Here is a 24690-nt window from a genome sequence, read left to right as displayed (position 1 = left end):
TAAATGCTCTATAGTCAATAACATATTGTCCCTGTCCAGGGTATCAATATTTTCAGTCAGGGAATCCGACCAAGCCACCCCAGCACTGCACATCCAGGCTGAGGCGATTGCTGGTCGCAGTATAATACCAGTATGTGTGTATATACTTTTAAGGATATTTGCCAGCTTCCTATCAGCTGGTTCCTTGAGGGCGGCCGTATCAGGGGACGGTAACGCCACTTGTTTTGATAAGCGTGTGAGCGCCTTATCTACGCTAGGGGGTGTTTCCCAACGCGCCCTAACCTCTGGCGGGAAAGGGTATAATGCCAATAACTTTTTAGAAATTAGCAGTTTTTTATCGGGGGAAACCCACGCTTCATCACACACCTCATTTAATTCATCTGATTCGGGAAAAACTACGGGTAGTTTTTTCACACCCCACATAATACCCTTTTTTGTGGTACTTGTAGTATCAGAAATGTTCAAAACCTCCTTCATTGCCGTGATCATGTAACGTGTGGCCCTACTGGAAAATACGTTTGTTTCCTCACCGTCGACACTGGAGTCAGTGTCCGTGTCTGTATCGACCTGAGGTAACGGGCGCTTTAGAGCCCCTGACGGTGTTTGAGACGCCTGTACAGGTATTAACTGATTTGCCGGCTGTCTCATGTCGTCAACAGTCTTTTGTAAAGTGCTGACACTATCACGTAATTCTTTCCATAAAACCATCCAGTCAGGTGTCGACTCCCTAGGGGGTGACATCACTAACACAGGCAATTGCTCCGCCTCCACACCATTTTCCTCCTCATACATGTCGACACAACGTACCGACACACAGCACACACACAGGGAATGCTCTGATAGAGGACAGGACCCCACTAGCCCTTTGGGGAGACAGAGGGAGAGTTTGCCAGCACACACCAGAGCGCTATATATATACAGGGATAACCTTATATAAGTGTTTTTCCCTAATATAGCTGCTGTATATATTTATATGCCAATTTAGTGCCCCCCCTCTCTTGTTTTACCCTGTTTCTGTAGTGCAGGACTGCAGGGGAGAGTCAGGGAGCCTTCCTCCAACGGAGCTGTGAGGAAAAAATGGCGCCAGTGTGCTGAGGAGATAGGCTCCGCCCCTTTTTCGGCGGCCTTTCTCCAGCTTTTTTATGTAAAAATAGGCAGGGGTTAAATACATCCATATAGCCCAGGAGCTATATGTGATGTATTTTTTGCCAAAAAAGGTGTTTTTATTGCGTCTCAGGGCGCCCCCCCCCAGCGCCCTGCACCCTCAGTGACCGGAGTGTGAAGTATGCTGAGTGCAATGGCGCACAGCTGCGGTGCTGTGCGCTACCTTAGTGAAGACAGGACGTCTTCTGCCGCCGATTTTCCGGACCTCTTCAGTCTTCTGGCTCTGTAAGGGGGACGGCGGCGCGGCTCCGGGACCCATCCATGGCTGGGCCGGTGATCGTCCCTCTGGAGCTAATGTCCAGTAGCCTAAGAAGCCCAATCCACTCTGCACGCAGGTGAGTTCGCTTCTTCTCCCCTTAGTCCCTCGATGCAGTGAGCCTGTTGCCAGCAGGTCTCACTGAAAATAAAAAAAACCTATTTAAACTTTTACTCTAAGCAGCTCAGGAGAGCCACCTAGATTGCACCCTTCTCGTTCGGGCACAAAATCTTAACTGAGGCTTGGAGGAGGGTCATAGGGGGAGGAGCCAGTGCACACCAGGTAGTCCTAAAGCTTTTTACTTTTGTGCCCAGTCTCCTGCGGAGCCGCTATTCCCCATGGTCCTTTCGGAGTCCCCAGCATCCACTAGGACGTTAGAGAAAAGGATTTACCGGTACGTAATTAAAATCCTATTTTCAGCATTTTGCATCCAATTTAATAAGCTCAAAACCGTTGAAATAAAGCTTCTCAAAAAATACTTTAGAACAAAAGAATAACATCCCAAATATTCCCCATTAGAAGTATAATAAAACACCCGAATAACCAAGCAAGATCGCCACAAAAAATTAATAACCTCTAAACGACATGTTTGTATAAAGGTCCTAGGCACTGGTGTTTCTATAAATGGGTGCAAGGTGTATGGTGAAACCACGGTAATTTTCCTGGTGATTTTTGCATGCGCAATATGTCCCCGGGAACTAGACGGGCACCATGCTCCCGAAGTCTACCGCACTGTCAGAGAGAAGGGCACCCCATCGGAGCCTGCACATGGTTCCCCTCCTTTCTTAAAGTGCCTCTGATCCTAGTGATTCAAGCAGCAGTACAAAACTGTGGGGCCATTTTGTGACAAGAGTAGTGTTTGGAAACCTGGGGTTATTGATGGCAAGTACAGTTTAGAAGGTCAAAAGGGCCTTTAGTAAACACTAGTGGTGTAAGTAGAAATTTTTTCTTGGTACTGATAGTAAAAATGGGCGTAGTCACGTGTCACGGGGGGCGTGGTCACACAAAACTAAGGGAGTGGTTACATGACAATAGGGTCATGGCTACATTATGCCACACACACCGTAATGCCCCTTAGACATTATGACAAACAGCGTAATGCCCATTACACAATATACAACACATCGTAATGCTTTTTACACATTATGCCACACACCGTAATGTTTATTACACATGTCACACACCGTAATGTCCATTACACATTATGCCACACACTGTAATGCCATTACACATTATGCCACACACTGTAGAGGCCATTACACAATATGCCAGACACTGTAACACCTATTACACATTATGTCACACACCATAATGCCATTACACATTATGCCACACACTGTAATGCCATTACACATTATGCCACACACCGTAGAGGCCATTACACAATATGCCAGACACTGTAACACCTATTACACATTATGTCACACACCATAATGCCATTACACATTATGACACACACCGTAATGCCTATTACATATTATGCCACACACAGTAATGCCACTGACACCATTTTACAAAAATGCCCCTTATAAATTATGCCCCAGCGGTGGGCTGGTGGTACCATATTTCTTAATGGTACTCCGTACCACCCTACTATCAGCACTGGTTTCCATAACCCGGTAACCACATTGTTTTGTAAATTTATCCCTTAGTCTGTGACTTATCCCTTCAGACAATTATAGAGGTGAATGAAATCTCCAATGAAATGAGTTTTGCTGCAGAACAGGCTAATGCTCGTATCAGCCCTTCCTCTGGTGTACAAGCGTGCATCTGACTGTGCAAGGATGCCCACACTAAACGCTTTCAGATGCTCTAATACTGCTTGCTGCATTTTTAGATGCCACCATCAGTTGCACCATAATAACTTGCACCAACCCTATGGTAGGTGCAGATTCCCTATATAGTATGGCCGCCAATCTAAGTGTCTGTGTAAAGGATCACTTCAGCTACACTCTGATAACAAGCCCATAAGATGGACCATTTTAGTGCATCTGAATAGACACCTCCCAGTCACTGCACAGAAACAGCCAGCACACTTCCAACAGAGTGTTTAGGGTTTTTCATGCATACACTGTAGCAAAATATTGCTCAACTCCATGAATAAAGCATGTTGCAACACAAGGGGTGCAAATACATATATTTAATTTTTATTTTTGCATGCAGGTAAATACTGGCGGTTTTTGCATGCAGGTCCCCCACACAGAGCCGGCCTTAGCTATAGGCAGGCTAGGCATTTGCCTAGGGCATTCAAGCATGTCTAGGGGCATCCAAGCATGTCCCTGCAGTATCTCATGCTGAGAGGGACAGTCCGCAAACTAACTGTTACTTTCCAAATGTATTCAATCAGTACTTGTATAAACTGCTGTTTACATTTGTCAAAAAAAATGCACACTGTGCCTTAAACTTCCTCCGACATGCTTGAATGCCCCTGACTTGTGAGACCTGACAGACAGACAGCAGAAGCCCAGTAAATGCAATTCCTGGACCTGTGACATTTTCAATGACTATATAAGGTTATTACTGGATGGCTTCTTATGATAACACGTGTATTTTGGAAGAATGCTTCACAGAAACCTGACATCCCCTATACTGCTTGTGCACATGGGGGAGGGGGACCCTGCCATCCTGTGTGTGTCCCTTATCCCTGTGCAATTCCCAGGTATCTGCAGGAACATTACATGGGCAGTGTTCTCCCCACACTTTATTTCCTAGTCAGTCCATGCCGTAAAATTCCCCTGCCACCCAGCACTGTAACGTGGTCAGCAAGTTGCGTTGTGCTATTTCTATATGAAACATCAGTGCAGCGTGACTTTCGGACACATCAGACTGGAGGGCAGAGCATATCACTCCCACAGTATAAAGTAAAGGGCATGCAGTTAACGGGAGTAACAGACACCAGCAAACACACTGAATAGTGAAGAGAATGGACAGTTGCTACATGTTTGATACTGATCTTTTTGTATAACCAGCGAGTGTGGCAGTATCTGTGGCAGTATATGTGTATTATGGGCATTACTAATGTGGGGCATATGTGTAAGGTTCCTTTACTGTGTGGAATTATATGTATTATGGTAATTACTGTGTGGCATTGTGCAGAGTTGAACTGGCCCACAGGGTAACCCCCCGGTGGGCCCCACTACCTGAGTGTTGCAGGTACAGATGCAGAACTAGCGGCGGAGATAGGGGGCACCAGACAAAATTTTGCCTAGGGCATTAAATTGGCTAGGGCCGGCTCTGCCCCCACATCATCGATAGCCTTAATATTACACTGCAATTTAAATGTGAGTTTGTACACAGACCACCCAAATCTCAGCTTCTCTGCATATTACATATGCCCCAACTGCACTGCAACAGTCTTGCCAAGGTGCCCAGCTGCTTGCTCTCTTTTGCGCTATTCCCAACTCAGAATCAGGCCCTGTATCTGCATATTTCGCATATTTTATAGTCTATGAACAGAGTAAGGATGACAATGGTCAGTTTATTCCGCTGTAAGGTATGATATTACTATAAAAATGTAAGGCCAACGTTTAGAATGTTTCACTCAACTATGTTCAATCCTCTTCACTTTGTGACACTGAATGGATACATCATTGCCTATCACAATATCAGATACACACATGGCCTGAAACAGTAAGTGCTGCTGTGAATATCATGATTGCCTGACGAAGGGTGTTCTAGCTCCAAACTATTTAAAAACAACAGCATGGAGGTACAGGAAATGAGATATGATAACTAAAATGGCATGGCATCTGCCTTAAAAGACATCTTCACTCTACAATTGGTTCTTTGGCTGTCCATCAAAGCATGGTCATACTGGATAGAAAGCATTTATTCAACTTGGCTGCTGTAGGTACTAGAAAAGTGATACTACTGTACAACAATGGAAACATATTACACCCAAAACCTTGGAAACATCGATGCCCAGATGGCAATGTCTTTTTAAAATACTAGACTAGCTCTTAAAAAGGTGCTTTGACTGTACATGGTGGTACTGCACGTAGCTTCTGTTGGTCAGATATCCATATCTGTGTAAATTCTCTTTTTGTTCCCACATGTTTTCCCAGATCATGGCTCCAACTTTTTCTCAATGTTTACTAAACTTTTCCATGGATGGATCGCTGTTCAAATACTGGCTCGCGTTTTAGTTGGCTTTTTTTTTAACGAAAGTTGGAGTATGTTATTATTCCCTTACTTTTGTTCACCTTAACCATAATCTTGCCAACCGGACAACACTTGTAGCAATACCTGTTATTATTGTCTTAATGTGTCTTTTCGGATGTCTGCCAACATTCCTGTAATTGCATTCAACCTTTTAATGCACCCCAATAAATATACTTTTGGGGGGGAAAATGCATCTGCTTTTCTGAAGAAAAACAGAATCCCATTTTCTCCAAAGCATTGCAGTTTATGTTCTGCAGATTTTGGGGGGAACAAGGGAGATAGGGTTTAACAAAGCTCCCACCAAATGTCTGTGATAAAGCAAAATCAGACCTTATACTGTATCTCTGGAGGAATTTACATAACCCTTCCCACTCCCTACTGAACTCCATATAATCTGATGATTTAAGAATCAGATTATTTTAGCCATTAACCAATTGGAGTGTAACTGAAAAGCTGACACAGGATGCTGCTTGGCCGCTCTGATTGTGACGGATATACAATTATAGCAGCCAGACAGGATCCTCTGTCTGAGGAAAACATTAACATTTCAATCTGTATGGTTTCAGAGGCTAGATTGTTACAGGGTTCGCACCTCTCTCATTTGGCTTTTAATTTGTATGATCCCATTCCACTTGTGAGCCTTTCGCTATTCTCATGATGTTGTAATGTAAAACTTGTATTTTGTCATTGACATTCATTACTTTTTTACCATCTGTAGATGTTTAGTGCTAATGACTGCATTACCACCTGCCCCTGTTATTTTCCTTTCCGTATACTCTTTATTACTGTTATTGAAAAAAAAAATCCATTAATTAAAAAAAGAAAAATCATAAATAAAATGTAACTGCCTACTCTATCACCCTCCCCAATACCCCCCCTCCCCATGCACACACGAACACACACATCTGGATAGACCTGTGGTGAATGGGCAATGCAAACGATGAATGAGAAGGAACTCAACAGAACTAACTGATTTTCCTGAAATTAAAGTGGTGACAAATTTTGTGAATCCTCTATAATGGATTACATGTACTCCAACACTATACCTCCTACACATTTCATACACAGGCACAGTGCCAGATTAAGGTCCTCATGGGCCTGGAGCTGAAATGTATAAAGGGCCTACTGTGTGCTACCGCAGGAGGTGTGACCTGCATGGTATGTGTGTGGGCTACTGATACTGTATGGGTGCATGACTAATGCTGTTTTTAAGTATATATGTGTGTGCATGCATGTTTGAAAAAAATAATATATATATATAAAAAAACAGGCAATATAGAGAGAGAGAGAGAAACAAAGGAGAGAGTCACTGGGGGGAATTCAGTTGGTTTTTTGGGCATCTTTAAGTTATGGGCGTCTGACTGTATGATTTCTGCTCGCAGCCTCTTCAGGTGGTGAGCAGAAATCTGAAAAAGTCGGCTCTGTTGGGCAGCCATTACTTATGAGCATGGAAGAAACAATTTGATTCGCCCCACTATGTTCAAGAAAATACATATGAAATCCTGGCAGTCGGGATGCTGGCATTCACATAACCAACAGCGGCATCCCACCAATGACGATCTTAACTTCGGAGTGTGTATTTCTACCTAACACTCGGGAGATGGCAGCTATGGCTAACAACCCCCATCCCCTACTGCCTTACTCTAACTTTCCCCCACCCCCTTTCCCCGGGCCCTAAGCCTAATCGTGAAGCCCATACTCACCTTCAGGATGTCGGCTGTCCGTGATCCGTGCCCGGTCTCTTGAGTGGTGCTGGGATTCCAACAGCTGGGATGCTGATCGCATCTCTGTTAAAGGACATAGGGGGTCATTCCGAGTTGATCGCTAGCTGCCGTTGTTTGCTGCGTAGCGATCAGTGAAAAAAAACGGCTAATCTGCGCATGCGTAGTTTAGTGTCCTTTGTGGTTTTGCACTGGTAGTAGCGACGATTCCAATTGTACAGCCGAACGCAAGGAGATTGACAGGAAGTGGAAGTTTCTGGGTGTCAACTGACCGTTTTCTGGGAGTGGTTGGAAAAACGCAGGCGTGGCCGGGCGGGTATCTGACGTCATTACCGCGTCACTCGTCGCAGCAATCATCGCACAGGATAAGTAACTACAGGGCTGGTCTTGTTTTGCACAAAATGTGTTTGCAGGTGCTCTGCTGCACAGGCGTTCACACTCCTGCAAAGCGAAAATACACTCCCCGGTGGGTGGCGACTATGCGTTTGCACGGCTGCTAAAAACTGCTAGCGAGCGATCCACTCGGTATGACCCCCATAGTTTCTATTAATTGTGGATGGGAAGATACCAGGGCACTAAAAACCCATAAGAGAAGTGCCAGTCAATCACAGTGTATGTCACCATCACAAATCTCATCCTATATATATATATATATATATAGAAAATAGTAACATGCGGCACTCACAGCTTAGTAGAAACTGGTGAATAAACGGCCAGACTCCGTGAAGATCAACGTTTCAATTTATAAAATTTTCGTCAGGATACAAACAAATACAAATGAACTCACCTTATATCCCCACCAGCGTGAACATTTCTCCCGCCCGCCGGAGCGCCAGCGCAGGACGCTGAGGCAGGGCGCTGTCAGATGACGTCGCGGCTAACAGCCGTTACGTGCACACCAAACCCATCACCATGGTGACAATCTAAACAAGGCACAATGCTGCAGTCAATGGCGGTACTTAGAAATAAGACCTCCGTATAGTAATAAGATACAATCGCTTAAAAGCTCATTCCAATACTTGACAAAAGTTAACATTTCAGATATAACCACCATGTTCAAAGTGACAGATTGAGGGGATCTGCTAAGAGAAACCCATAGATATTAGTAACACTGAGTCACGAAAAAAGGAGAAAAAACATTGTAGTCACAAAATGAATCGGGGCAAATGTAACAATCATATAGTACAAAAAATATATATAAAAATAAAAAGAATGAAAAAAATGAAAAAAATTTATGAAAATTTTTTATAATCAATATATGAAACAATTATATCAAATAGAAATAAAGAAACAATATAATGAAAACCAGCAATGCTTGACACCTAAAAGCAGGACAAGGGAAGAGTTTCGTTAAGGCCCCGTGGGGCCAAGACATCCAATTTGGATATCCATCTGGCCTCACATCTCAGCAGAGCAGCCCCTCTGTCGCCTCCTCGTAATGATAAAGGAATATGATCTATCATGCGGTACTTGATGCTGGCCACACTATGTTTAAATTCAGCAAAGTGTCTGGCCACTGGTTGTTCACTTATACCAGTGGACAGTGCCTGTCTAATAGCTGATCTGTGTGCCGTCATCCTCTCTTTGAACTTCCTGATAGTTTTACCTATATAGGAAAGTCCGCATGGGCATATGATCTGGTATACGACATAGGTGCTCTCACATGTTAAGCGATGCTGAATTTTAAGCTTTGTACCTAAATGAGGGTGACAAAAAGTGTCACCACTAATCAGATACTTACAAGTAGTACAGGGACACTTGTAGCATCCCAATTTGCCTAAAGTTAAAAAGTTCTTTGGGGGTGGCTTCCCTTTACCTGTAATGTCAGTTTTGACCAGAATATCCCGCAAATTGCTGGATCTGGAGAAACATGGCATCAAATCTACTCCGCCCAACTTCAATTGATCATCTGACTTAATAAGATGCCAATGTTTTTTGGCAATTTTACATACAGTCTCAGAACGTGAATGGTACTGATTCACCCAAGGAAATTTGGAATCCTGTGTTGTCCTAATCTTTTTGACTAATAGGTCTTTTCTATCCATAGCCAATACTTTTTCTTTATCATGAAGGAGTTTACGTAATTGGTAACCCCTGGCTGCAAATTTGGATATAAGGTCATCAATTTGAGCTGATGCTATAGATGCATTATCATTGATCCTTCTGATTCTGATCATCTGTGAATATGGTAAGCCATATTTCAGGCTTCTGGGGTGACAACTATTCCAATGCAGGAATGTATTGCGGTCAGTTGGTTTAGTAAAGACCGTAGTTGAAATCCTACCTTCAAGGAGAGAAATTCTAACATCTAGGAAATCTATCACCTGTCTATCCATCTTAAAGGTAAATTTAACTGGACTGGCAGAGTTGTTATGAGTTTCCATGATCAATTTAAATTTTTCTTCCGTGCCCCTCCAAATCAACAAAAGATCATCTATGAATCTTGTATAAAATACAATATCCATAGCTATTTCTGGATCTCTGAAAAATAAATCATTCTCGACTGCAAACATGAAGATGTTAGCGTATGTCGGAGCAACTGCAGAACCCATCGCACACCCTTTGGTCTGTAAATAAAAGTCACCATCAAAAAGAAAAAAGTTTTTGGTGAGGATGAGTTCCAACAGTTGCCCCGCAATTTCAACATGTGCAGCATTTAAAGAGCTAAATTCCAGCAAGAATTTCTGTACCGCTTTTAAACCCTCTGCATGAGGAATGACAGTATATAAACTGCACACATCTGCAGTAATAAGCCAAACATCATTAGGAACAATATCCAAATCAATCAATTTATTGAGGAGTGCTGTGGTGTCCAACAAATAATTAGGTTGTGTCTGCACCAAAGGTTGCAGAATGGTATCAAGAAAAGTAGATGTGGGCTGAAATAAAGAGCCCCGTGCCGCAATAATGGGCCTCCCCGGTGGAGGGTCGAGGCCCTTATGGATCTTGGGCAAACTGTAAAGTAACGGTACAATGGGAAACTCTGGAATAAGGACCTCAAAGCACTCCTCAGAGATGAGGGACGAATCTAGTGCAATCAACAACGTTTCTCTTAGGCATTTAGAAAAACCAATGGTAGGGTCTCCCCGGAGTTTTAAATAAACACCAGGTTCCACTAACTGACGTTGTAATTCAGATCTATAATCTTGAAGATCCTGAAGCACTACCGCACCCCCCTTATCTGCAGGACGAATAACAAGATTGTCATTGCCTGATAAAGACTTCAAAGCTTTGAGTTCTTGTGGATTCAAATTGGATCTCATGGGAGCTGGATCTTTCATGGTATTCACCACCTGCTGATCAATAACACGCATGAAAGTTTTGATGCTTGGATTATTAGTCAAGGGGTCAAAAGAAGATGGTTTTTTGAATTGAAATAGGCTAGACGGAAAAGAACTTGTATCACTCCGGGTAGAATCAGGTTGTTTCTGTGAAAAAAACTCTTTTAATTTGAGCTTACGTTGAAGTTGGTGCTTCTCAATGTTCCATCTCAGAGGATCAAAATCTTTAGACGGCACAAATGAAAAACCCTTTGAGAGGACACTTTTTTCACTGTCTGTGAGTTCTACACTAGACAAATTGAAAATTATTTGCTCTTGCTGGCTGCGGGTGGCTTTTTTCCACGTTTGGCTGCGTCTGTATTGTCCGCCTCGTCGAGTAGGGCGTCTTTGCGGGCACCGGTGCGTGTTGTCACTCCTAAAGGGATGTTAGGACCTCTGCGACGATTGCGATTACGATTCCGGCGGGGTTCAGAGTCGCTGGCCGTGCTGGTGTTTTCAGCGGAAGTTTCGGTATCAAGTGCTGTTCTCGGGTAACGTTGTCTACGAAAGAAGGGGCGTTTGGTCTCACCTTCTTTATTACCTGACAACCACCTATACACCTGATGATTGTCGTAATCTTTCTCGACTTTCAGAAATTTCTCACGCTTATATTTAATCAGGTCACGTTTATAGGTGGCAATTTGGCTGGCCAATTTCTCCAACCACTCGTTATCTTTATCAGCCTCCAATAACGGTATATGTGTTACTTCTAGCACTGAGATTTTTGCTTTAACCGATTCTACTTCCCTATTAGAATGCTCAATCACCAATAACATTAAGTCAGCTGAACATTTGTTCAGAATAGATACCCATTTACGACAAAGAGCAGGGTCCCATCTTCCTATCGTAGGGCAATTACGTACTCTGAACCCCCTGGGTATTTTCTTTGAACGAAAATAATCGCTGAGTGTAATCGCATGATAAGTAAAGTCAATTTCCTTTTTCTTTAAGCGTAGTAAATCACGAAAAATCACTTCTGTGGAAAGTGCCTCAATTTGATCAAAGAGTTGTTCTTTGTGTAAAATAGTGTCAGTCTCTGATTCAGAGTAACTAAAATGTTCTTGCAATGGGATTAATAAGGGGTTAAAGATTTCCTTTTCTCCCACATTGGACTCAGCCATATTATAGAGAAATGTTTCAAAGTTCAATATTGGCTGCCACAATGGTATAAAAAGTGGTTAATCTAATTTGCAAACTAGCAAGCTTAATAAAAAATAGCAGCTAGATTTATCTTAATTGCAAGCTAGCAAGCTTAATGAAAAAATCAGCAGCTAGAACCAAGTGAATAATACAATCACCCTGTGTAAAAAAAGTGTCCAACAAATCCTGAGAGACAGACGAGAATCAGAATTTCCAAGAAGAACTTAACCAATGGTTGCCGTGACCAAGATAACACCAGTTCCCTGGTACATCATGGATATGTAAGCAATGTCCGGCACTCCAATATATACTTAATACACGCCCGGTGCCCTCACGGCCATGTGTGGATGAAATAGAAAATAGTAACATGCGGCACTCACAGCTTAGTAGAAACTGGTGAATAAACGGCCAGACTCCGTGAAGATCAACGTTTCAATTTATAAAATTTTCGTCAGGATACAAACAAATACAAATGAACTCACCTTATATCCCCACCAGCGTGAACATTTCTCCCGCCCGCCGGAGCGCCAGCGCAGGACGCTGAGGCAGGGCGCTGTCAGATGACGTCGCGGCTAACAGCCGTCCTGCGCTGGCGCTCCGGCGGGCGGGAGAAATGTTCACGCTGGTGGGGATATAAGGTGAGTTCATTTGTATTTGTTTGTATCCTGACGAAAATTTTATAAATTGAAACGTTGATCTTCACGGAGTCTGGCCGTTTATTCACCAGTTTCTACTAAGCTGTGAGTGCCGCATGTTACTATTTTCTATTTCATCCACACATGGCCGTGAGGGCACCGGGCGTGTATTAAGTATATATTGGAGTGCCGGACATTGCTTACATATCCATGATGTACCAGGGAACTGGTGTTATCTTGGTCACGGCAACCATTGGTTAAGTTCTTCTTGGAAATTCTGATTCTCGTCTGTCTCTCAGGATTTGTTGGACACTTTTTTTACACAGGGTGATTGTATTATTCACTTGGTTCTAGCTGCTGATTTTTTCATTAAGCTTGCTAGCTTGCAATTAAGATAAATCTAGCTGCTATTTTTTATTAAGCTTGCTAGTTTGCAAATTAGATTAACCACTTTTTATACCATTGTGGCAGCCAATATTGAACTTTGAAACATTTCTCTATAATATGGCTGAGTCCAATGTGGGAGAAAAGGAAATCTTTAACCCCTTATTAATCCCATTGCAAGAACATTTTAGTTACTCTGAATCAGAGACTGACACTATTTTACACAAAGAACAACTCTTTGATCAAATTGAGGCACTTTCCACAGAAGTGATTTTTCGTGATTTACTACGCTTAAAGAAAAAGGAAATTGACTTTACTTATCATGCGATTACACTCAGCGATTATTTTCGTTCAAAGAAAATACCCAGGGGGTTCAGAGTACGTAATTGCCCTACGATAGGAAGATGGGACCCTGCTTTTTGTCGTAAATGGGTATCTATTCTGAACAAATGTTCAGCTGACTTAATGTTATTGGTGATTGAGCATTCTAATAGGGAAGTAGAATCGGTTAAAGCAAAAATCTCAGTGCTAGAAGTAACACATATACCGTTATTGGAGGCTGATAAAGATAACGAGTGGTTGGAGAAATTGGCCAGCCAAATTGCCACCTATAAACGTGACCTGATTAAATATAAGCGTGAGAAATTTCTGAAAGTCGAGAAAGATTACGACAATCATCAGGTGTATAGGTGGTTGTCAGGTAATAAAGAAGGTGAGACCAAACGCCCCTTCTTTCGTAGACAACGTTACCCGAGAACAGCACTTGATACCGAAACTTCCGCTGAAAACACCAGCACGGCCAGCGACTCTGAACCCCGCCGGAATCGTAATCGCAATCGTCGCAGAGGTCCTAACATCCCTTTAGGAGTGACAACACGCACCGGTGCCCGCAAAGACGCCCTACTCGACGAGGCGGACAATACAGACGCAGCCAAACGTGGAAAAAAGCCACCCGCAGCCAGCAAGAGCAAATAATTTTCAATTTGTCTAGTGTAGAACTCACAGACAGTGAAAAAAGTGTCCTCTCAAAGGGTTTTTCATTTGTGCCGTCTAAAGATTTTGATCCTCTGAGATGGAACATTGAGAAGCACCAACTTCAACGTAAGCTCAAATTAAAAGAGTTTTTTTCACAGAAACAACCTGATTCTACCCGGAGTGATACAAGTTCTTTTCCGTCTAGCCTATTTCAATTCAAAAAACCATCTTCTTTTGACCCCTTGACTAATAATCCAAGCATCAAAACTTTCATGCGTGTTATTGATCAGCAGGTGGTGAATACCATGAAAGATCCAGCTCCCATGAGATCCAATTTGAATCCACAAGAACTCAAAGCTTTGAAGTCTTTATCAGGCAATGACAATCTTGTTATTCGTCCTGCAGATAAGGGGGGTGCGGTAGTGCTTCAGGATCTTCAAGATTATAGATCTGAATTACAACGTCAGTTAGTGGAACCTGGTGTTTATTTAAAACTCCGGGGAGACCCTACCATTGGTTTTTCTAAATGCCTAAGAGAAACGTTGTTGATTGCACTAGATTCGTCCCTCATCTCTGAGGAGTGCTTTGAGGTCCTTATTCCAGAGTTTCCCATTGTACCGTTACTTTACAGTTTGCCCAAGATCCATAAGGGCCTCGACCCTCCACCGGGGAGGCCCATTATTGCGGCACGGGGCTCTTTATTTCAGCCCACATCTACTTTTCTTGATACCATTCTGCAACCTTTGGTGCAGACACAACCTAATTATTTGTTGGACACCACAGCACTCCTCAATAAATTGATTGATTTGGATATTGTTCCTAATGATGTTTGGCTTATTACTGCAGATGTGTGCAGTTTATATACTGTCATTCCTCATGCAGAGGGTTTAAAAGCGGTACAGAAATTCTTGCTGGAATTTAGCTCTTTAAATGCTGCACATGTTGAAATTGCGGGGCAACTGTTGGAACTCATCCTCACCAAAAACTTTTTTCTTTTTGATGGTGACTTTTATTTACAGACCAAAGGGTGTGCGATGGGTTCTGCAGTTGCTCCGACATACGCTAACATCTTCATGTTTGCAGTCGAGAATGATTTATTTTTCAGAGATCCAGAAATAGCTATGGATATTGTATTTTATACAAGATTCATAGATGATCTTTTGTTGATTTGGAGGGGCACGGAAGAAAAATTTAAATTGATCATGGAAACTCATAACAACTCTGCCAGTCCAGTTAAATTTACCTTTAAGATGGATAGACAGGTGATAGATTTCCTAGATGTTAGAATTTCTCTCCTTGAAGGTAGGATTTCAACTACGGTCTTTACTAAACCAACTGACCGCAATACATTCCTGCATTGGAATAGTTGTCACCCCAGAAGCCTGAAATATGGCTTACCATATTCACAGATGATCAGAATCAGAAGGATCAATGATAATGCATCTATAGCATCAGCTCAAATTGATGACCTTATATCCAAATTTGCAGCCAGGGGTTACCAATTACGTAAACTCCTTCATGATAAAGAAAAAGTATTGGCTATGGATAGAAAAGACCTATTAGTCAAAAAGATTAGGACAACACAGGATTCCAAATTTCCTTGGGTGAATCAGTACCATTCACGTTCTGAGACTGTATGTAAAATTGCCAAAAAACATTGGCATCTTATTAAGTCAGATGATCAATTGAAGTTGGGCGGAGTAGATTTGATGCCATGTTTCTCCAGATCCAGCAATTTGCGGGATATTCTGGTCAAAACTGACATTACAGGTAAAGGGAAGCCACCCCCAAAGAACTTTTTAACTTTAGGCAAATTGGGATGCTACAAGTGTCCCTGTACTACTTGTAAGTATCTGATTAGTGGTGACACTTTTTGTCACCCTCATTTAGGTACAAAGCTTAAAATTCAGCATCGCTTAACATGTGAGAGCACCTATGTCGTATACCAGATCATATGCCCATGCGGACTTTCCTATATAGGTAAAACTATCAGGAAGTTCAAAGAGAGGATGACGGCACACAGATCAGCTATTAGACAGGCACTGTCCACTGGTATAAGTGAACAACCAGTGGCCAGACACTTTGCTGAATTTAAACATAGTGTGGCCAGCATCAAGTACCGCATGATAGATCATATTCCTTTATCATTACGAGGAGGCGACAGAGGGGCTGCTCTGCTGAGATGTGAGGCCAGATGGATATCCAAATTGGATGTCTTGGCCCCACGGGGCCTTAACGAAACTCTTCCCTTGTCCTGCTTTTAGGTGTCAAGCATTGCTGGTTTTCATTATATTGTTTCTTTATTTCTATTTGATATAATTGTTTCATATATTGATTATAAAAAATTTTCATAAATTTTTTTCATTTTTTTCATTCTTTTTATTTTTATATATATTTTTTGTACTATATGATTGTTACATTTGCCCCGATTCATTTTGTGACTACAATGTTTTTTCTCCTTTTTTCGTGACTCAGTGTTACTAATATCTATGGGTTTCTCTTAGCAGATCCCCTCAATCTGTCACTTTGAACATGGTGGTTATATCTGAAATGTTAACTTTTGTCAAGTATTGGAATGAGCTTTTAAGCGATTGTATCTTATTACTATACGGAGGTCTTATTTCTAAGTACCGCCATTGACTGCAGCATTGTGCCTTGTTTAGATTGTCACCATGGTGATGGGTTTGGTGTGCACGTAACGGCTGTTAGCCGCGACGTCATCTGACAGCGCCCTGCCTCAGCGTCCTGCGCTGGCGCTCCGGCGGGCGGGAGAAATGTTCACGCTGGTGGGGATATAAGGTGAGTTCATTTGTATTTGTTTGTATCCTGACGAAAATTTTATAAATTGAAACGTTGATCTTCACGGAGTCTGGCCGTTTATTCACCAGTTTCTACTAAGCTGTGAGTGCCGCATGTTACTATTTTCTATTTCATCCACACATGGCCGTGAGGGCACCGGGCGTGTATTAAGTATATATTGGAGTGCCGGACATTGCTTACATATATATATATATATATATATAAAAAGAAAAATCATACATGAGCTCTATATATATTTTTAAATATACAGTGCAAATATATATTTATTGGATATATATATTATATACAGTACACATTTATATTTTCATATACTTATTGATAATTTCATATATTTAAATAATATTTAATAATAATATAAACGTGGCATTCAGAGCCGTAACTAGACATTTTGGTGCCTCCTTCACCCCCATATTTAACATAGTGACAGTGGGCCCCCGAAGATGTGCATCAAAAATATAGGGGCCACAGAATAATACCAATTCACATCACACTGCACAGTAGTGTCCATTATTCAAATTACACCACAGTAAGAGCCCCTTATACATGTTACACCACAGTAAGAGCTCCTTATGTATGTGTGTGTCCCTGTCCGCACACACGGCGCTGCATTGTCAGAGAACGTACAACACTGCTCCCTTTGCCTGATTGATGACACTCCACGGCCGCCAGTGCACCATGTGGTAAGGGAGCTTACAGCACTGCTCCCTGTTGCAGAGCGCGTTCAGGCGCCAATGCCTATATCTGGACGTTCCATTCAAGCAGTGGTGGCCGAGCACACACGGGACAGCAGACAGCGCTGCAACCAGTAGAACATACCAAGGTGGCCAATCCGGGTGACAGTGGATGGAGCACTCACAGTGCAAATGTCTGCCCTAACCTAGTTACTGCCCTGGAGGCACTGATGTTTATAATATATATATTAGCGGTAATCAGCAGCACCCCACAGACTGGATACAGCGAAAATGACATACTTTATTAGTCCAACAGCGTTTCGGGGTCTAACCAGAATGCTTGTCCCAGTTGAAGGGGTTGGACCCTGAAATGCCGTTGGACTAATAAAGTATGTCATTTTAGCTGTATCCAGTCTGTGGGGTGTCGCTTATTACCGCTACTATTATGGGGCCAAACCACTGACCTACAGTACGGAGGGCACCGCAGTAAGTATTCATTGTACCCCTATTGGAGTGCCGGGCTACAGTATATATATATATATATATATATATATATATATATATATATATATAAAGCACAATTCTTTGGACATTACAGGGTGAGACCTCCTAAATATTATATATATATATATATATATATATATATATATATAAAATCAGTGCCTTAGTTCTAATTCATTGTATTAGCAGCGCAGTTACACATGCTGGCAGCCAGCAGGACTGATACCTCACCTCATGAGGATCAGACAGCCTGCCAAGCCTGGGCCGCCTTCACGGAGGAGCTTCCCATCAACGGTGCACTGTCTGGCTCACTCACTCCCTCGTCACTCCGGCCGGGCGGCACATTTGCGACGTCTTTCATCCTGACGTCATATGGCTTAAAGGCGGCGCCGTGTGTGTGCATATGTGGCGCGCGGGGGTGGGGGGGGTGGGGCTAATGAATCTGTTTTTTACACTGCGCCGCCTTGTTTTTTTGTCCTTCTGGGTCACAGACTGCTGCAGGCTGGTGAGGTGAACCTCCGACGACCACAGGCAGGCTGCTGTAGGCGGAACATATTTGTTTCCTGTCTACAGCAGCAGCGCACCAGATGCTATGGGCCTATTTTCAATGGAGGACCTGGAGCTGCAGCTCCATCCGCCCCATTGTTAATCCGGCCCTGCGCAGGCATCAGGATTAATGTGGGGGCATCATGCTATGGGTGTGTCTAGAACTTGGTGAAGCACTAAACTGTCCAGTGGAAAATAGGAGATACACTACAAAGCCAAAAGTATGTCTATATTTGAATATCACAGCCACATGTGCTTCATAACATCTCATTCCAAAACCACGGCAATTAAAATGGAGTTGGTCCTGCTATGCTGCTATTACAGCCTCCATTCTTTAGGAAGGCTTTCCACTAGATTATGGCTGCAGACAATTCATCCATCCACAAGAACATTACTGAGGTTGTGCACTGATGTTGGACAATAAGGTCTCACTCATAGTCTGCGTTCCAATTCAGCAGAAATTGTTCTCCTGACATGCAGTAAACCCAGATTCGTTTATTTGTCTGGATTCCTCACTCAAGAGAATGCATTTCCACTGCTCAAATGACGGTGTGCTTTACACCACTGCAGGCCACGTTTGTGCATTGTGATATGATGCTTATGTGTGCCTGTTCAGTCATGGAAACCTAATCCATGAAGCTTTTGCATACATTTGTGCTGTCATTTTTTTCCAGAGGCAGTCTGGACCTTGGAAATAAGCATTGCAATCTGAGCAGCAGGACAGTGAGCCGAATCAAAGTGACCCACCCTCCCGACCCCTGGAGCGATTAGTTATAACGGCTTGAGCGCCATCAGGTGGTGAGCACAGCACAGGGGCCAAGGCTCAGCAGAAAACTAAATGGAACATATAAACACGTCCATTGCATGTGCTGATCAATGTTTACATAAAGGAGAATGAAGAAGAAGGAGGGGAGGGGGGAGAAAAAAGCAACAGGTGGTAGATTATTATTGTGGTTGCTTACTTCATGTTGCCATATTGGAAAGTTCATGCTATATGGTTATCTGTGACAGTAAGTGTGTTAAATACAGTTAATGACCACTTGCACGGATGTGGGAGAATGTTTCATCTTATTTTCTGCAATGTGACAGGATAAAATGTACTGATTAATTTGTTTTGATGTTTGGTAGCGGAAAGAGCTTTCAACGGGAGGAGGAGAAACCTAGGAGAGGGGAGATCCAGGTATGGGCAATAGTCATTTAAAGCTTAAGCAGAATGAAGTTAATTTCAGGCAATGCAACCATATGTGACTGACAGAGCTGTCTGCAGTATAACCTCTTCAGCATCTGCTTAAGATGTTTGGGGAAAAATTGATGTAATTAGATATCACCAGTATAGTACTTTATAGGCATTTTCTGTCATATTTACACAGATGGAGCTGGAGGCTATATTTTGTCTAATTTCTTGCCATTCTTTATCATACATACTCTCTCCCAAATATCCGTCCCAATTAGTTCTTTAGAATCTCCGAGGACAAAACCACCTGTCAACTTCTTGTACTTTGAGGACACTGGGCTTGATTCAGGTTTGTGGGTAAAGCAAAAAAAAACAAAAAAGCAACTGTCCAGAACCATGTTGCAATGCAGGTGGGGTAAAAGTGGCATGTGCAGAGAGATTTAGATTTGGATGAGGTGTGTCCAATGAAATCTAAGTTGCAGTGTAGAAATAAAGCTGTCTAACATTTGTGGGCTACATGAAAAAGCTGCCAGTATTTACCCTGTGTCAGAGCTGTTGGATGTTGTGGATCCGGATTTGCGATCTGAGGTGCGGTATCAGCTGGGTCTTGGAGGATTAGTCGGGCGGGCAGAATGAAAGACATTTTCATAAGTCTCTGGTTGAAACACAGAACACGGTGAGGCACATCGGGCTGATTGGAGACTGAGAGCTGGAGGTCGGTTACCGTGAACAAACACCCGGGAGTATCTGGAGACAATGGACTATGGTGCGTGGACGAAACCGGGAGTAACATAGAAACATATAATTTGACGGCAGATAAGAACCACTTGGCCCATCTAGTCTGCCCTTTTTTATTTATTTTTTTTACATTATTTTTTTCTCTAACCTTGTTTGATCCTTATTTCTTTGTAAGGATATCCTTATGTCTATCCTATGCATGTTTAAATTTCTCCACTGTCTTAGCCTCTACCACCTCTGATGGGAGGCTATTCCACTTATCCACTACCCTTTCTGTGAAGTAATTTTTCCTCAAATTTCCCCTGAACCTCCCCCTCTCCAGTCTCAGTGCATGTCCTCGTGTCCTATTGCTTCTCTTCATTTGGAGAATGTTTCCCTCCTGGACTTTGATAAAACCCTTGATATATTTGAAAGTTTCTATCATGTCTCCCCTTTCCCTTCTCTGCTCCAAACTATACATATTGAGATTTCTTAGTCTTTCTGGGTATGTTTTGTGATGTAGGCCATGCACCATTTTAGTTGCCCTTCTTTGTACAGTTTCTAATGTATTAATATCCTTTTGAAGATATGGCCTCCAGAATTGAACACGGTATTCTAGATGAGGCCGTACCAATGACCTATGAATAAATGTGTATTTTTTTAACTGTTGTTATTATTGACGGAGAAAGTACATCTTTCTGTTTATATTAGCTCCCTTCGGAAATCCCCAACTTTGTGTGTATATATATATATATATATATAAAAATATTAACTTTTTTTACTTGTAAATTGTTTTTGTAGAAGAAAAAGAATGACTTCTACCTGAGGCTGTTTAGATCAAGGTCATCCGTATCGAACTCCAGCAAAGGCTGTGGAGTATCACTTGGGCCGTGTGAATGAAGCACTGAAGAACTAGAGGAAATCACTGTTGTTTGTCCGGAGGGATGGATAGTTTTAAACTGGAACTGAGGTCCCATCCACAATCGTCTGTGTGGTCCAGTATGAGTAACAATTTCCACCTAGAAAAGGGTACAGTAAAAAGATTCTTAAAGGAAAACATCAATTCTGTCTTATCAAAGCTGTTTTGTAATAGAAAAAGGATAAAATTAGTGTTTACTGTTGGCAAGAGATTACGGGCATTATATACTGAACAGTAATTTTCTGTGAGATACAGTCATGGGTGTGATTCCAGCAAATCTGTTTATATTTTTAAAGTAGCAATAATTTAAAAAGAGAAAACCAGGTATATATATATATATATATATATATATATATATATATTTATTTTTTTTTTAATAATATTTTTATTGAAAAGAAACATTCGTGTAGAAAATGATGCAAAGACACAGGTATAGACATGACATGGCATGGCAATATAGTAGTAAAAGTCATTCAGGGTCACAAAAATTATTGGCATAAAGTGATCGAATAACAGTAATAATACGAGGCAAGAGGCATGGAATATCGTGAGAAATAGTATACATTAATGAGTCCCGCTATCTAAGCATAGTATAGACAGGCGAGCCCCTAATGAGTCATCTTAAAAGGGTGGTCTACCACCTTCTAGAACAGCCATATTGTACCAAGTGGAAAGACGAACAAATTGTCGGATACAATCTTTTTCAATATCGGTAAGTGAAATGATATAAGGCAGCCAGACATCAAAAAAATTGTAAACATGTGATTCAATATCTAGGGAACATTCAACCCAATCCATTTGGTAGATATACTGAAGCCTGGGAAGCATACATTGTAACAGTATATTATCAGTATGGATCCATTTTGAAAGAACAGTTTTTTTAGCCACTGCGGCTATTTTAACTAACAAACGTCGAGTGGCAATAGTCGAATCTAAGGGGTAGGAAGAGGGGTAATTATTCCACAGAGCCCAAGAAGCGTTCACTGTAAATGGTATGTGTAGGGCGGTAGTAATATATGACTGTACATCGCGCCAAAAGGATTGGACTATATCACAGGATCATAAACAGTGCAATATATCAGCGTCTGGGAGCGAGCATTTAAAACAAGTGGAGTTCTCCGACACACCAATTATGTGGCAAAGTTTAGGCGTATAATAAGCCCTATGTAATATTTTAAATTGCATTTCCGTAAGGGAGGGAGAGATCAATTGCTTATTGAATAAGACCGATGATTTGGTATCCGGACTCCAGGTCGACAACAAAAAGGTCGACACACCTTAGGTCGACGCCAATTAGTTGATACGCCTTAGGTCGACATGGACAAAAGGTCGACAGGAACAAGGTCGACATGGAAAAAGGTCGACATGAGTTTTTCACAATTTTTTTAATTTTTGGAACTTTTTCATACTTAACGATCCATGTGGACTACGATTGGAACGGTAATCTGTGCCGAGCGAAGCGAAGGCACCATGTCCGAAGCATGGCAAGCGAAGCGAGCCATGCGAGGGGATGCGTTGCACTAATTGGGGTTCCCGGTCACTCTACGAAGAAAACAACACCAAAAAAACATTAAAAAACTGATGTCGACCTTTTTCCATGTCGACCTTGTTCCGGTCGACCTTTTGTCCATGTCGACCTAAAGTGTGTCTACCAATTGGAGTCAACCTAAGGTGTGTCGACCTTTTTGTTGTCGACCTGGAGTACCAGACCCGATGATTTGATGCCGAAATGTATTGAGAGACTAAGGAAGACAGCTTTTCACTTGGTCAGACCAGTGGTAACTCGGGAAAGGTCAAGTTTTATCCGAATTTGGTCATAGAGTAGGGAAGTGGGCATGGGACCCCCTTATGACCTAGTATTAAAGTGTCAAATGGGTTGTTTCGCTCATGGACCGGGAGTTCAGACAATAGTTTCAGAATATAACTACTAGATTGAAAATACGCAAACAAAGGAATGGAAACCTGGAGGTGCAATTCCTTGAGGTCGGACAAGTCAAGGACCGAGGAACAATCCTCAGCCAAAAACTGATATACCAGACTTAGCCCCTGGAGGTGCCAATTAGTGATAACCACATCCGCCATCCCCTCTTGGAAAACTGTATTTTAAATCAGAGGCAGAACTATAGATCTAGTACATGATAAATGTAGTCGTTTATGAGAAGTACGCCAAGCCAAATAAGGGGTATATATCAAAGGATTAGTCTGAAGTGTCCCCGGAAAAGATGCTAGTGGCTTATGTAACAGCACATCCAAAGTAACATCAGAAACAAATGCTTGGTCTAAGAATCCATAGACATACTGTAATTATCCACGCCCCCTATCCAATCCAATGCATATATTCGAGGCTAGGGCATAATACTGGATCCAGTGAGATCTGAAACGCGTTAAGCGTGGCTGGGACTTTCCATTGGTGTGGACATCTGCGGACGTTGCACGTTTGCTTGATGAGTTGGTGACTCCAAATTCCGGAATTGAAGCTGCCATGACCACATTATAACCATCTGTGGAACTCTGTGAGCGCTTGTGCTGTGTTCCTGTTTGCCACTGGAATTGTCTCATGTGATTTTAAATTCTATGTTATTGTAAGTGCAACCTGTATTAAAACAGTCTTGTTAATCTTGACTACTGATCTATGATTGCTTCTCTGTGCTTCTCCCACTGTTGCTGCTGAGCATTTGTGAGGGAGGCACTTATTATTTCAGATACAATATTGATTGGATCTAAACGAACCTCCATTCATTGCAATGAACCATCTTTGAAAAGGATTTGTATTGCTCCAATTGGAATAAGCTTAGTATTTTTTTGCCTTTGTAATTAATGTGTGTGGTTCACTATTAATTCTAAGGTAACACCACGGTGTAAGGTATACATGTTTAAACAGTGAAGCGCAGATCTTGAGCGCAGATATCTCTTTATTACTCTGTTTATCTAAGAGTGTTGGGTGAATGCTCTTTTGTTGTGTTCTGCTGCTGCATATCACGGTTTTTAACAGTGCACTATTGTAACAACTAAAAACCTTTACTTGCAGGTTAATACCACCCAGCAATAACGGTTGCTGGAGTTTCTGCATTGAGATTCTGGGAAGTTTGCCGGCCCATATAAATTTAGTAAGTGCCCTGTTAATAATAGTAATGTTACGTTTAGTCAAAAGAAAAGGCAACATCTGGACCAGATAGAGGAGCTTGGGAAAAGAGACCATCTTAAATAGATGACAGCGACCAATATAGGAGAGTGGTAAATGTTTCCATTTATCTACCAGGTATAGTTTAACTTTTAAATGCTTGCTGCCTTACAAATAATGGGCAGACTCAATGGAATCAGACCCATGCCTTCATCTCACAGGTTATTACATAAGGCCCTCAGTCTAATGAAAAAGGTAAGCAAAAAGTAAAGCATTGCCCAAGACAGTCAACCTGTGTTTTGTGAGTTGTTGGCAAGAGATACTGTAGGACATAAGAGAATACATTTACTAAAGTGCGGGTTTATAGAAGTGGAGATGTTGCCCATAGCAACCAATCAAATTCTAGCTATTATCTTCTAGAAGGTTTTAAGCAAGTATAAACTGATTGGTTGTTATGGACAACAT

At 42.0% G+C, this 24690-nt stretch overlaps 1 protein-coding gene across 7 annotated transcripts in view; it reads right to left on the bottom strand.

Annotated features, from left to right (window-relative positions):
• Positions 1-24690, bottom strand: part of BCAS3 (BCAS3 microtubule associated cell migration factor) — a 2144796-nt gene that overhangs the window by 837655 nt on the left and 1282451 nt on the right. For all 7 annotated transcript variants that reach the window (XM_063954016.1, XM_063954015.1, XM_063954017.1 and 4 more), the window contains one exon: positions 21008-21204. In XM_063954016.1, the coding sequence (XP_063810086.1) occupies positions 21008-21204 (197 nt within the window). The remainder of the gene's footprint in view (positions 1-21007; positions 21205-24690) is intronic.

The sequence above is a fragment of the Pseudophryne corroboree genome, chromosome 2, assembly GCF_028390025.1.
Source record: "Pseudophryne corroboree isolate aPseCor3 chromosome 2, aPseCor3.hap2, whole genome shotgun sequence".
In the NCBI taxonomy this organism is placed as follows: domain Eukaryota; kingdom Metazoa; phylum Chordata; class Amphibia; order Anura; family Myobatrachidae; genus Pseudophryne; species Pseudophryne corroboree.
This window is presented reverse-complemented; position numbering and strand designations above follow the sequence as displayed.